This window comes from Ovis aries, chromosome 18 (assembly GCF_016772045.2).
Source record: "Ovis aries strain OAR_USU_Benz2616 breed Rambouillet chromosome 18, ARS-UI_Ramb_v3.0, whole genome shotgun sequence".
Lineage (NCBI taxonomy): Eukaryota > Metazoa > Chordata > Mammalia > Artiodactyla > Bovidae > Ovis > Ovis aries.
Genome location: NC_056071.1, coordinates 32495580 through 32509886, shown reverse-complemented (window position 1 = coordinate 32509886; position 14307 = coordinate 32495580). Strand labels below are relative to the sequence as shown.

General features: G+C 47.2%; 1 protein-coding gene across 1 annotated transcript; it reads left to right on the top strand.

The window, feature by feature from the left end:
• The first annotated feature begins 1060 nt into the window (after positions 1-1060).
• Positions 1061-3723, top strand: LOC101121553 (cathepsin G-like). Its single transcript, XM_042234979.2, has 5 exons — positions 1061-1145; positions 1863-2010; positions 2469-2604; positions 2763-3017; positions 3462-3723. The coding sequence occupies exons 1-5, from the start codon at positions 1091-1093 to the stop codon at positions 3621-3623; spliced, it is 756 nt and encodes a 251-aa protein (XP_042090913.1). The 5' UTR covers positions 1061-1090; the 3' UTR covers positions 3624-3723.
• The last annotated feature ends 10584 nt before the right edge of the window (positions 3724-14307 follow it).

Genomic DNA, 14307 nt, shown 5'->3' with positions numbered 1-14307 from the left:
ACTGTATTGTAGGGCTTTCTGTGCCAACACAGAGTCTCCCAAGTATTTTTAAGAGTGTCTAGCAGCCTCCTGTGGAGAAGGAAATGGCAACCCACTCCAGTGTTCTTGCCTGGAGAATCCCAAGGACGGCAGAGCCTGGTGGGCTGCTGTCTATGGGATCGCACGGAGTTGGACACGACTGAAGCAACTTAGCAGCAGCAGCCCCCTGTGTTACTCTACAGAACTCTCCCATCCTTTGCTCTCAGTGATGAATGCCTACTTCTTCATGTGTCACAGGTAGCACAGCAGTGAGCTGCCTCCTTCTTAGGAGCTAGCAGACACAGAGCAGAGATGGGTTTATGTTGATGGGTCTATCACGGATAAATAGGATCTGATGGCTGTCAACAAAATCAAGTCACTGGGCTTTTTCTGCAGGCAGAGAAGCTTCTGGGACACAAAAGCATTCACCTCAGTAGGAAGCAGAAAAACAGAAGCCGTCCCCAGTGTCGTGATGCACCGAGAGTTCGTTGGGGACTCAAGTGACCTGAGAGAGAAGTGGTCAGTGCAGACCTCATTCTTCCCTTTCCTTTCCCTGGCAGTGCCCTCCACTCACCCAAGAACAGAGCTACTCAGTATACTTGACAACTTCTAGAAAGATGTGGGAGCAGCCAGGGTCTGGGTGGGGCTCAGGACCAGGGGGTGAAGACATGCAGGTTCCATTCTCTGAGGGAGAAGGAGGAAGTAGACAGGTCCCAGCCTTGATGCTTGTGAGGACATTATTGAATTTGGTGGGTTTGGGGTTCTGGGACACAATGCCCAGCCCCAACCTGGTGCCCTAGGTTCCCTTTTCTGTGGCCGGGACTGACTCAGCAGCTGTGTGGGCTATTGCACTGAAGGCTTCAGTTACTACCTTCCCCCAGGTCCCTGGCAGTTGGTGGGCAAGCTTCTTGGGAAGCTCTGGGTGATGAAACTTATCACGGCAGCAGGAGAATGGGACTGTGAATTCTTGAGCCCCCACCTCCCACCTTCACCTTTCCTTCCTCTCCCAGGGGCTCAAAGTCTGGCAGGAGGAAGTAGGGGCAGTAACTGACTGGGCAGCCTTGCTGGAAAAATGCGGCCACTCCTGCTCCTCGTGGCCTTTCTCCTGTCCCCAAGGGCTCGGGCAGGTAAGTGACCATTCCCACCCTCAGGGGCCCAACTCCACCCGATAGACTCTGAAGGAAGACCGCCCAGATACTTGCTAGCCCTGTATCACTGGGCAGCTTGCATGAGTCCACAGTTTCCAGCTTCAGATTCTGAGGGCAGGAATTATATCAGGCCTACCTGGAGAGTCGCCATGAGAGTTAAGTGATGTAGTGTACATAAAGCTCTCAGAACCACCCTGGTTATACCACCTGCTATATAAATGTGCTCTCTGAACTCAGTTGCAGCCCCTGTGTCAGAGCCTAGGGGATCAAGATACAGCGATAACGGGCCCATCAGTTCATCTCTAGATCCTTAAATTCACGAGCCGGACTTCATAGGGATCTGGAAAGTTCCCGGAGGAAGAAAGTGCCACTGAACTTCAGGGAGAGGCGGCACCAAAGGGCTCTGGGTGCGCCATCCCCACAGTAGAGAAACCCTCCTGTGAGGGAGGCCACAGCTGGCCCCACCTTCTGGGCAGGCGGGAGGGTGCTGAGGCTGGATGGAGAGCCAGCGGCACTTTCTGCAGGATCCTGGCACCTCCCCCAGCTCTGTGCCCTGCAGACCCCATTCTCGCCAACCACCAGCTCACCCTGCCCCTGCTCATCTCTCCTGCTCCCCAACTTCCAGTCTTTCTGGAGCCCCCAAGCTGATGTCCACACACCTGCCAGTGCAGAGATAATCCTAGTGCCTCCTTCCAGGGCAGATCATCGGAGGCCGAGAGGCCAGGCCCCATTCCCGCCCCTACATGGCATATATTCAGACCCTGACACCAGCAGGTCTGACCATATGTGGGGGGTTCCTGGTGCGAGAAGACTTCGTGATGACAGCAGCTCGCTGCTTGGGAAGGTGAGAAATTAAAGAGCCTCTAGGCACCTGCAAAGCAGGTCCAGAAGAGTTCATGAGAGGAGCCATCGAAGGCAAGTTTCTAGCAAAGAATAGGGGACCAAGAGACCAGGAGAAGGCCTGTGTGAATGGATAGAAAGGAGGGTCTGGTCAGAAAGAATAAGAGGGGGAGACGGAAGGCACACCATGGGGCTCAAATTGTGAATTCAAGCTCTTTTTCAACTTCTTGTAGGGGAGGCAAAATTTAAGGTCATTGAATTTCCCCCCACCCCCCATCTCAAGGCTGAGTGGTCTCCCCCATCTCAAGGGGAGGCCTAAGGCACAGAGTTCAGCCCCAGAGCCCTCCTGTCTCTTGGATCCCTTGGCTGAGGTCTCGCTAACCCTGGGCAGTCACTTGACCTGTATCGGGGACCGCAGTTCCTGCAGCTCAAACCTACCTCTAGGCTCCCTTTCCTTTGCAGCCAAATAAATGTCATCTTAGGGATCCACAGTGTCACCGCTTCTGAATGGACACAGCAGCGCATCCCTGTTCTCAGACCCATCCCCCACCCCAGATACAATCAGCGGAACAACCGGAATGACATCATGTTACTGCAGGTACTGACCCTCTGGTTCTTCAACTGGGTGGTTCTCTCCCAGCTTGGGGGGCTTCATGTGTCCTGGGACCATGGAGGGGGAATCAGGGCTGACTCCCAGGGTGGCGGTGGGCATGGGGTGAGTATACAGTCCCTGAGGGCCTGCACACTTCCTGCCAGCTGGCATACAGAGTCAGACAGAATGAAGCTGTGAGGCTGGTAGCTCTGCCTCAGACAGAGGAAATGCTGAGCCCTGGGACCCAGTGCACTGTGGCCGGCTGGGGCCTCACCGGACAGAACAGGAGAGCAATCACACTCCAGGAGGTGCAGCTGACAATTCAGAGGGATGGAGAGTGTCACAGTCGCTTCGATTTCTATACTGGCCAAAAGCAGATCTGTGTAGGGGACCCAAGAGAGAGGAAGTCCACTTTCCTGGTAAGACAATGTAGGGTCTGCTGACAGTGCCCAAGACAGGAGGCCCTGGGCACAATGGGCAGAGGGGACAGATTCCATCTCCGTGGCTGCAGCCTGGGGTCCACACCAAAGTGACATGGGGGGGGGCGGCTTTTCCCCATCCATCTGGTGTCTGGGGGAATAGGAGAAGTACCAGACACACAGGATGTTCATGTGCAGTATTTTCCTGGGGCCGGTGAGATATCTTGACCTGGGTTGGGCTGGAGAAGTAACCACAGTCAGGGCTGAAGCCCAGCGATGGGAAAATTCAGAAGCTTTTCTTCTGCACCCCACCACCTTCCCATCTCACACACAGCCAGCCCTGGAAAGAGCTCCCCTCAACCCCCGTCTTCTCTGAGGGTTGGGAGAGGGCAACAGGAGTGGGGAGTCCTGGAAAACAGTGTCCCTTCCCTCCTCTGCCTGTAGGGGGACTCCGGTGGCCCCCTCGTGTGTAGCAACGTGGCCCAGGGCATTGTCTCCTATGGAGACAGGGTGGGGACCCCTCCAGCAGTCTTCACCAGAATTTCCAGCTTCCTGCCCTGGATAAGGAGAACAATGAGACGCTTCCAAGAGCGGACACCAGAGTGACATCCCACGAGACTGACTCTCCTGCTCTGGGGCAGAGCCCAGCTCCAGGGCAGTTCCCAGAGCCTTAATAAACATCCTCGCCTAGAGTGGCAATAACTGATTTCTAATGTGTTCATTAAACATTATTTGTGCACAACAAAGTGTGCCAGGAGTGAGGGTGAGCTTTGTCGAGGAAGATGGGGTCTCTTTCCCAGGAAAAGTGAATCCCTATTCCTACCATCCTGGGGTCAGCAGGAGCTTCTTCCCTCCTCCAAGCCGCCCATTCTTCCATGTCCCCTCTACCCACAGCCTGGGGAGGCATGGAGGGACCTACCTCTCCCCAGAGTACGGCTTTCTATTCTCTACCCACTAGAGTATTAAAAAGGACTCCACAATAGGTATTAAAGTGTACCCGAAAACCACGTACCATTGGTGTGAGAAGGATGAGTTGGACAGGCAAACCAAAGGGACAACTGAAATTCTAAACGAGGCCCAATTTAATATATGGTGAACAATTCTCAAACCACTGGGAAACAAACTTTTAATAGGTGTCATTGAAACAAAACAGAATCACTGGATAAAAAAAGATACAGTTGGGTCCATACTTCCTATCATAATCCAAAATAAGACTCAAATGGGATCAAAGATCTAAATGTTTAGAAATCAAGCCATGCAAGTACTAGAAGAAAGGAAAAAGAAGATTTACTCTCTTTAAAATATCTAACAAACACCCATATCAAAGTTGCGCTTTACACGATGGCCAAGAGACGGGAGCAACCCCAGTGTCTATGGACAGCCAGAGTTTTTCTCCTAAACCCTTTCCCACACCAACCCTCACTGTGCTCTAGACTGGTGTTCTCATTTTCACTGTGATGAGAATCTCCTTCTGGGTTTGTTACTCTAAAATTAAACAAACCTCCACACAATATGTTGGCTAAAATAAAATGCCTTTCACCCTGAAGATTAACCCATGACTAATACATCAATATTATATTGAAATAAAGGATTTCTGAAGTGACATAATTTAAACCCAAGCTGTTAGCACCTTAAGGTAACTGTAGAGAATCAGCTCGGAGGCTCTGCATCCATCAAAATGTTAATTACTCCTTGCAGTGTTACATTTCCCACCTGAATTCTTGCAGCTTCCATAATCTGAAATGGAATGATCCATATGCACATATCAAATCCAGCTGGCTCTACACAGATATGCTCTGGCAAACTTGTCCATTTTGTTTATGGGTTCAGGTCAGTTCAGTCACCCAGTGGTGTCCGACTCTTTGCAACCACATCAATCACAGCACACCAGGCCTCCATGTCCATCACCAACTCCCGGAGTTTACTCAAACTCCTGTCCATCGAGTCGGTGATGCCATCCAGCCATCTCATCCTCTGTCATCCCCTTCTCCTCCTGCCCTCAATCCCTCCCAGCATCAGATTCCTTTCCAATGAGTCAACTCTTCACATGAGGTGGCCTAAGTATTGGAGTTTCAGCTTTAGCATCAGCCCTTCCAATGAACACTCAGGACTGATCTCCTTTAGGATGGACTGGTTGGATCTCCTTGCAGTCCAAGGGACTCTCAAGAGTCTTCTCCAACACCACAGTTCAAAAGCATCATTTCTTTGGCTCTCAGCTTTCTTCACAGTCCAACTCTCACATCCATACATGACTACTGGAAAAACCATAGCCTTGACTAGGCCGACCTTTGTTGGCACAGTAATGTCTCTGCTTTTGAACATGCTATCTAGGTTGGTCATAACTTTTCTTCCAAGGAGTAAGCGTCTTTTAATTTCATGGCTGCAATCATCATCTGCAGTGATTTTGGAGCCCCCCAAAATAAAGTCTGACACTATTTCCACTGTTTCCCCATCTATTTGCCATGAAGTGATGGGACCAGATGCCATGATCTTAGTTTTCTGAATGTTGAGCTTTAAGCCAACTTTTTCACTCTCCTCTATCACTTTCATCAAGAGGCTTTTTAGTTCCTCTTCACTTTCTGCCATAAGGGTGTGTCATCTGCATATCTGAGGTTATTGATATTTCCCCCCACAATCTTAATACCCATGTTTATGGGTACTTCTTGTCAAAAATTCATTTGCCTAAAGTTCAGTGTATGCCATTTTCCACAAAATGTTAACAATACATCTTTGACAACATTCAGTCATTTCCTCTAAATTTGATATCACCTACCCATAGGAATTATCTCTTACTTATATGTTCTCAGGGATAACAGTCTCATTATTAAATGTCTGCATTGCCAGATGGAAAGAATACTTGATGGTGAGGGGCAGGAGGAGAGGAGAGAGCAGTGGAAGAGCCCTCGTGAAGCCCTTCCTCTCTGTGACATTTACTTTGAGCCCCAGAGCTGAAGCTCTAATACTTTGGCCATCTGATGCAAGAGTTGACTCATTGGAAAACACCCTGATGCTGGGAAAGATAGACGGCTTGGGGAGAAGGGAACAAAAGAGGATGAGAAGGTTGGATGGCATCACCGACTCAATGGGCATGAGCTTGAGCAAGCTCCAGGAGGTGGTGAAGGACAGGGAAGCATGGCGTGCTACAGTCCATGGGGTGACCAAGAGTTGGACACAACTGAGCAAGTAAACAACAACAACCAGAGCGCCACCCAGGTCAGGAATGCCCAGGAAACTCCCAGGACAGACCCGTCTCTCCTCCAAGCCTCTCCCTGCCAGGCAGCTCTCCAAGGCAGCTGTCTGCCTCCAGCCGCCCTGCTGGAACGATTTCTACAGCCCTCACCATGCCCATGTCCATAGGACAGTTCCCTTCATGACCATTTCAGAAGCCAGTTCCACCACTCCTCACAGCTCAGCACACTTCCTTATTAAGCAAACCTCAGCAGCAGAGCTTCGGCAAGAAAACATTTGGCACACCAAAAACTAGTGCAAAAGAACACTGTTCCTCTCGCTCTTTCTCTGCTTTCAACCTCTGTGCTTTGGAAGACCTACTGACTTGTCTGGAAAGTCACAAAACCATGACAAGCTCTAGGATGGAAACCCCACCAGGAACTTCACTCCTGACCTGATAGCTCAGGCAGACTTCTGGTCCATAGAAACCTGGTGCCTGTGCCCTGGGGCAGGGCATCAGAGTCCAGAGAAGCCAGACACTGGTGATACATCAGAACTAGCAGCATCACAGAAGTGAGGGCTGGTGACCTTGATCATGGTTGTCTGAGTTTGTCTAGGAAAAGTGGGGACCCCAGGAGCAAGCCACCTTTCTCCAACTCATCCACCAACCTCGAGTTGGAGATAAGACGGCAGCCCAGGACCAGTCCCAATAGCTCATTTCTTGTGGAAATGTTAACAAGAAAAAGAAAAAAGAAAAACTCTCAGTATACAAAATCTGCCTAATACATCATGAATCATTTCAAGATTTTAGGCGGCATGACCCCCAGAACAACTACAAACTTCACTAGACTGGTACCTATCGAGACTGCTTTATCACCAGCAATCCACTCCTGGACACATATACAGACAAACTCTAATCCAGAAAAATATATGCAAACTATGTTCATAGCAGCATTATTCACAATAGCTAAGACATGGAAGCAACCTAAATGTCCATTAACAGATGAATACATAGAGAAGATGTGGTGCACATATACAGTGGAGTACCATTCAGCCATAAAAAATAATGAAATAGCGCCATTGCAACAACATACATGCAACTGGAGATGATCATACTAAGTGAAGTCAGAAAGTAAAAGACAAATACCACATGAAATCACTTAGTGTGAAATCGAAAATGCGGCACAAGTGAACCTATATTCAAAATAGAAACAGACTCATGGACATAGAGAAGAGACTTATGGTTGCCCCTGGGGAGGGGGTGGGGGGGAAGCTTGGAGTTTGCAGATGTAAGCTATTACGTATAGAATAGATCAACAATAAGGTCCTGCTGTGTAGTGCAGATAACTATATTCATAGTTAATCATAATGGAAAAGAATATTTTAAAAAAGAATTATATATGTATGTGTCACTGAATCATTTTGCTGTATGAAAGGAACTAACACAACATTGTAAATCAACTATACTTCAATTTTAAAAAAAGGTTGCTTTTTCAAGTTTCCACTGAATTTCCAGAAGTATAATTTTCACAGGCTACATTATGATTCACTGTTTTGTTGTGCAAAAAATTACGAAACCATTTTCACATCCAGAAATTTAACAGGCCTCTCTCCAAACACTTCCCCCCAGTACCCCACACTTGGTTTGCCCTGGCCCAAGAGAATCAGGTGGTTCCATTGATTAGCATCAGCTCTGCATGCTCTGGGGCTTTCCTGAGTTACGAGACCTAGGATGGTACTAGGGGTTCCCAGAAAGACAAGACTCTTTTGTGCTCCTTGCCTTCTGTCCCAGCGAGCCACAGTTAACGTGAAGTTTTCTCATGCCAGGAACCCCCAACATCTGCTCCAGCCTTGTTTGTTGTCATAAAAATCTACAGGTACCATGTACGGTGGGGAGCACCATCTGACCTTTCTGCCCCATTTGATCTCCCCTGAAAGAGAAAATTTTCCTGGCGTTCCGTCTTCATAGGAAACAGGACAGGAACTGCCAGGTGGCCTAAAACCATGAGACGTTCAGAGGATGATAGTCCTCAATGGTCTTTAGGGACCCAGGTCAATGAGATGGGGGGCCCAGGCTCCCCTGCGCAGCACAGCAGGCTTGCAATGTGACCTGTTTCCCTGGTTAGTTCTTATCTCCCCATAGAGAGGAGAGGTTCAGCCCTTGTTCTGGAGCACTTCAAATACATGTGAGGGGGTGGGGATCTGTCTTCAAGATAAACTACCTGGAAGCTACTCTCTCTGACCTACTCTGGCTCTTTCTTTGTCCCTGAGCTTCTCAGACTCCCTGTGTCCTGCTTACTTCCAGATGAGGCTGGTTTCAAAAACTCAAAACTTTTGAGCTCGTGGAGTAGAATACCCTGGCTTCTTTCTCCCCCATCATGAGCCAGGCACATTGTAAATGTCCCACAAATGCTGTTGGATATGTGAATGAACACTCTCCAAAACTGCTTTGGGTCCTAATGTGATCGGAATTTCAGCACATATTTATCTTTTTAAGCAATTTAACTTTCAAGCCAAAGAGGAACATGTGCAAAGATTAGAAACCAGAGTGAGGCGGGGAAATGGGAGGAGGGGGCCTGGGTGGAAGCCAGCCCCCATGAGGGCCATGGAGTCGGTGGTGAGTTGACACCGTGAGGCTCGCCTGGGTTCTAGATACCTGCTCTGGTGGAGCAGAGTGGCTCAGGAGAGCGGGGTCAACGAGAGGGTGACATCTAGGAAACTGTGAGATGGCTCCTTCATTCTTATTCTAGACGATAGCTCCTGGGACAAAGCAACTCACCCTTAGCTTTGGAGAATGGGAAGTTACAACACGCATTCTCAGCTTTCCCTCCCCACCAGGATCCTGTGCCACCCTAATTATAAATAACTTTCCACATGCCAGGGTGTGACCTATGAAAGGGAGAAGACCGACCAGGTCTCCATGGGAGTAGTTTTCTGTAATCTGCATGTCCAGTGGCAGATCTGGAATCTAGCAAATTTCTGGGAATGGACTAAGGTGAGGAACATCATAGTGATAGTGTTGCCGGCACTGGGGAAGTGGTGCTGCTGGAATAAGCCAGGCCTCTGAGGACAGAGGGCCTTCCCTTGTGGCTAGGCTGGTAAAGAATCTGCCTACAATTCAGGAGACGTGGGTTCGATCCCTGGGTTGGGAAAGTCCCCTTTAGAAAGGAAAAGCTACCTACTCCAGTATTCTGGCTTGGAGAATTCCATGGGCTGTATAATCCATGGGGTTGCAAAGAGTTGGACATGACTGCATGACTTTCACTGAAGACAGGCACAGTCACTTACCTCCTTTAGCCCCAGGGATTCAGCCAGTAAGAACAAGAGCAACGGCATCTTCTCTGAAAAGCTAAGCAGGTCTGAAGCAGCGTGCAAGTTCTCCTTCCAGGTGTTTTCAATCCTGAGTTTGAAAGGGCAGGCTCAGGCACCACCAATTTACTCCTGGTTCTATTGATTCTCAAGACATGAGCTTTCATCAGAAAAGTCTGTGTGGTAAGGGTGTTGCAGGAGCTGCATTCTTAGGCCCTTGATAGCACAACCAAATTCATCTAGAGAAAGTCCTGGATGGACTTTCTGAACAGAGAAAGGGGGGGAAGGGGGGCTGGTGGCATTAATCAGAAATGGTGTCTCCTTCCTCTAATTTTGATCCTCCAAGACCATAAATCTGACCCCACCATGCCTTGAATTTGTCATTAGGTATCAAAAAGCATACAACTATCCAATTATACTCTGTAGAACTTCACTTTTTTTGGATAGCTGAAGATGTTTATTGTTGTTATCTTTATAAATGCAAAATTACCAAGCAAAAGTCTTGCCTGGAACACATTAGGAAAGAGCCTAGCCATCCATCAGCTTCTTGGTAGTTTTAGGTAACTGCAAACTGCTGGGGATGGGGGTGAGGACCAGTGACTGCAGATGAAGTGGAGGTGGGGTGTCAATGAGAGTGCCAGGAAGATAAGGTAGTGAGAGGATAGAAGAGTCTGAGAAGATAGTTTGACAGACAAATGCACCTGAATTTATTTTATGGTCCAGTCCCAGGTAGCCCTTCTAAAGCCAGTATTGTTCTCAACTTGTTGATATTTCAAAGATTTCAAAGATCCCAATATTAAAGTAGTGGGAAGCATGCAGGTAGTAACAGCAAGAGGATAAACAAAGTTTTGTCATTCATTCTAAGTTTTCTGGGTCACTCCTGGCCCAGGTAATGTGGGTTCCAGGAAAGACCATGATGTGGGCAAAGATTCTGCCCACCGAGGCTCCTTGCTCCTGGTGAGGAACCAGGCATATTTGCTCATGCTATTCTCTGCACATGGGTATTTAAGCATTGTCAGCCTTAAGGGCAAGTTCCAAGCTATGATTCTACTTAGAATACATGCAGTCAAACAGTTTAAATTACTTTTATTTGTTCTTTTATAATTTAATATAGATATGAGAAGACTTCTGGACTCATCTCAAACTGGACATAATGTTTAAGATACTTTGCATGTATTGGCTCAGGCCTTACCCGCAAGGAGGAACATATATCTTCTCATTTTCACTCTCTGCCCCAGACATGGCTGTTAAAGAGGATACATGACTTCTTAGCTTTGATGGTTTACCGCTCCTCCCCACCACCAATTTGCAAACCACAAGTATGCTCAGCAATGTTGTAGTAATTTATTAAACACATTGGGCTTTAATGTACCTATAAAATATTATTTATGATGTTTGGGGAAGTATAGAAAATCAAAGAGGATAAACTATAATTTTAGGCCAAAGCAGGTGTTTATCATTTTAATGCATCTTGTCACATAGAACCATGAGCGTTTTCACAATTTCTGTAGCTGGTTTCCTGTGCATTTGGCAGCGCTATCACGTTTTCCTGACAGCTTTCCTCTAAGCTATTTGGACTCCACCTTGGACTACACTTGTACCCTACATGTGGCTCAAGCCTCCCTTCTCCAGGGCTCCGCGTGGATCCACATAATGTTGATCAGCAATTGTCTCTGTTTGTCTTCTCCCCGCCTCCTCCTGTCTCACCTGACCCACATCTAGCTCTGCTGCTTCGACCAAGGGCAGAAGGCACCTGTGTCGAGCTTGGCTATTATTCCAGGAGAGTAGCTGGCTGCCCCTGTGAAGTCTCTCACTAACAAATCTGGAATTGCTTTAGGACTTTTCAGTGAACAGAAGTAAAAAAAAAAAAAAAAAGAATAAAAATGAATAGGATATCAGATGTGTGGAACACCTCATGCATCTTACAAGTAGGGAGTCCCAGAAGGAGAAGAGACAGAGAAAGGAGCAGAAAAAAAAAATTAAAGAGGGAGTTTGAGAGAGAATGGAAACATGTATAGGTATGGCTGAGTCACTCTGCTGTGCACCTGAAAAAATCACATTATTAATTGGCTATACCTCAATATAGGGTTTCCCTGGTGGCTCAGTGGTAAAGAGTCCTTGCCTGCCAATGAAGGAGATGCAGGTTCGATCCCTGGGTTAGGAATATCCCCTGGAGGAGGAAATGCAACCCATTCCAGTATTCTTGCCTTAAAAATGGACAGAGGAGCCTGGCAAGCTGGGTCCATGGGGTTGCAAAAGAGACACAACTAAGCATGCCCATGCATGCATACTCCAATAGAAAAGAAAAAGTTGAAAATTTTTGAATAAATAATGGTTGGAAATTTCACAATATTGATGAAAAACTGTGAAGTATCAACGTTCAAAACCGAGAAACTCAGTGAACAAGTAGGAGAGAGTATCAATATCATAGAAGAATGGGCGAGATTTCCCCCTCTCCTCCTTTCTTTCTATCCTAGATCTCATCATTCTATTTCCAGCCCAGCCCTCTCTTCAGATAGCACCTCTGGCTCATTCTCTCCTACAGTTTCTCCTTCTGTGTTATGCTCACACATGAAAAATGCTGGGGTGGAGCTACTTCTGGGGTCTATGACATTATTCAGACACGCGGCCTCTTCTCCTTGATCTAGAAACCAGAGTTCTCTTAAGGGAAAAGTAACTCCAACAATGCTATCTGTGTACAGAAGTGGTAGCTGCCCACTTTCTCCAAATAACATCTTCTACTATTAGAACTTTTTAAGAAGAGTTGCAAGAAATTATTTCTTTAAATTACTTTTTAAATTGTAGTAAAATATACATAATAGAAAGTTCACCTATTAACCAGTTTTAAGTGTGCAGTTCAGTGGCATTAAGTACATGAACATCATCGTGCAACCTCCACTATTATCCATCTTAAAAGAATTCTCACCTTCCCAAATTGAAACTCTTAACCCATTAAGTAGTAATCCGCCATTACCCCTTCCCCCCAGCCCCTGGGGATCACCATTCTCCTTTATATCTCATGAATTTGCAAGAGATTCTTAGACAAATACAAGAGCCTTGAGCATGATCACGTTGTCAGGCTTGTACCTCGTTTATCACTTACACCTTAATAGGTAGCAGGCAAAACCTGGGCCAACAGACTGTAAGAGAAAAGGGAGGAAAAGCGAGCTGGGGAGGGAACAAGTCATCACAAACAAGCCTGCCTGATGCCATCCTGCCCCTGACAGCCAGGTTGAAGCCAAGGTTCCTCCTGCCTTTCCCTGCATGTGTACAGGTAGGCTAGAGAGGCCTCGCTCTCCAAACTCTGGGCCATTTTGTAAGCTAAAGAAAGAGGTGAGAAGCAAATATCCTCGCTCATCTGAGACAACTGAAAGATATCCGAAGCCTGATGAGGGCATCTGTTCTTGTTTTCAAGCAAATAGCCCCAGTTCAAAGTGACTGCTCTCACCTGGGCATTCCTTCTCTAGTCTTTCTACAAACCTCACGTAGTGAGATGGAGAAGGTAATGGCACCTCACTCCAGTACTCCTGCCTGGCAAATCCCATGGACAGAGGAGCCTGGTAGGCTGCAGTCCATGGGGTCACTAGGAGTTGGACACTACTGAGCGACTTCACTTTCACTTTTCACTTTCATGCATTGGGGAAGGAAATGGCAACCCACTCCAGTATTCTTGCCTGGAGAATCCCAGGGATGGGGGAGCCTGGTGGGCTGCCATCTATGGGATTGCACAGAGTCAGACACGACTGAAGTGACTTAGCAGCAGCAGCGCGTATTGAGAAGAATGGGGGACGCAGTGGAAATATTTGTGGAATTGCTTCCAGAAACCACAGCCCTAGTCCTGATCCTGAAATTTGAGAAAACTCAATTTTTGACTTGGTCTAGGAGGTACCAGTCTTGGAGTTGGAGAAGAACTTCCACAAGAGAGGATCCTCAGAGGTTAATGGACTCCAGAATATCTTTAGGAGAATAGATGACGAGCTGGAGGTGTTATTTTTTTCAGGAGAAGAGAGTTACACTGACAGGACGCTAGACAGGACAGCTCCCCTAGATTAAGGACTGCCAGGCTGCCTGAGGTGAAGTTCTTCCTGTGGCTCCAGAGCTGGGACATAAGAAATTAAAAAAAAAAGAGAGAGAAGTGATGCTTAATATTTATTGAAATCTTTTTACACACCAGGTACTTTGGAAGGAATTTGTAACATGCTGTGTCATTTTATCCTCAGAATTCTTTGGGGATCCCTTAATCCAGAGATGAAAAAGGAACTCTCACAGGGTTTAAATAACTTGATAAGTCACAGTAACACAGAGATTCCAACTAAACTCAAGTTAGTCAAACACTGACTTATATCAAACACTGACATATATCACTGAGATGTATGGATGACTAGAAAGCCCCAGGGAGACAGACTTCATTTCAGAGAAAAAGATGGGATGACCTAGACCAAGCCACGGGATCCAGATAGATCTGAGAGCAGCAGGCTGAATGATCCTGTGGCCAGCAGGACCAGGAGAAAATAGAACAATACCTTCTGATTGAGAGAGGGCTGGCTAGTACTTGGGAGATCAGAGTCCAGTGCCTGTGGAGAACACAACAAGGAATATTTTCCTTAAGTAAACTTTGGACCCCTGCCGAACCTCTGCTGCTGAGATTTACTTAATGGAGGAGGGTGCTAAGCTGTGAGAGGTAGTGGACTTGACTTTTGGGATGGTCAAGAAGAGAACTGTCCTCTGGAGGTGAGCATGGTGAGGTCTGTAGAAACCTTTCCAGCAGGGCTGCTAAAGGCAGGCAGCTGCCTTGAAGGGGCTCAATAGCTGG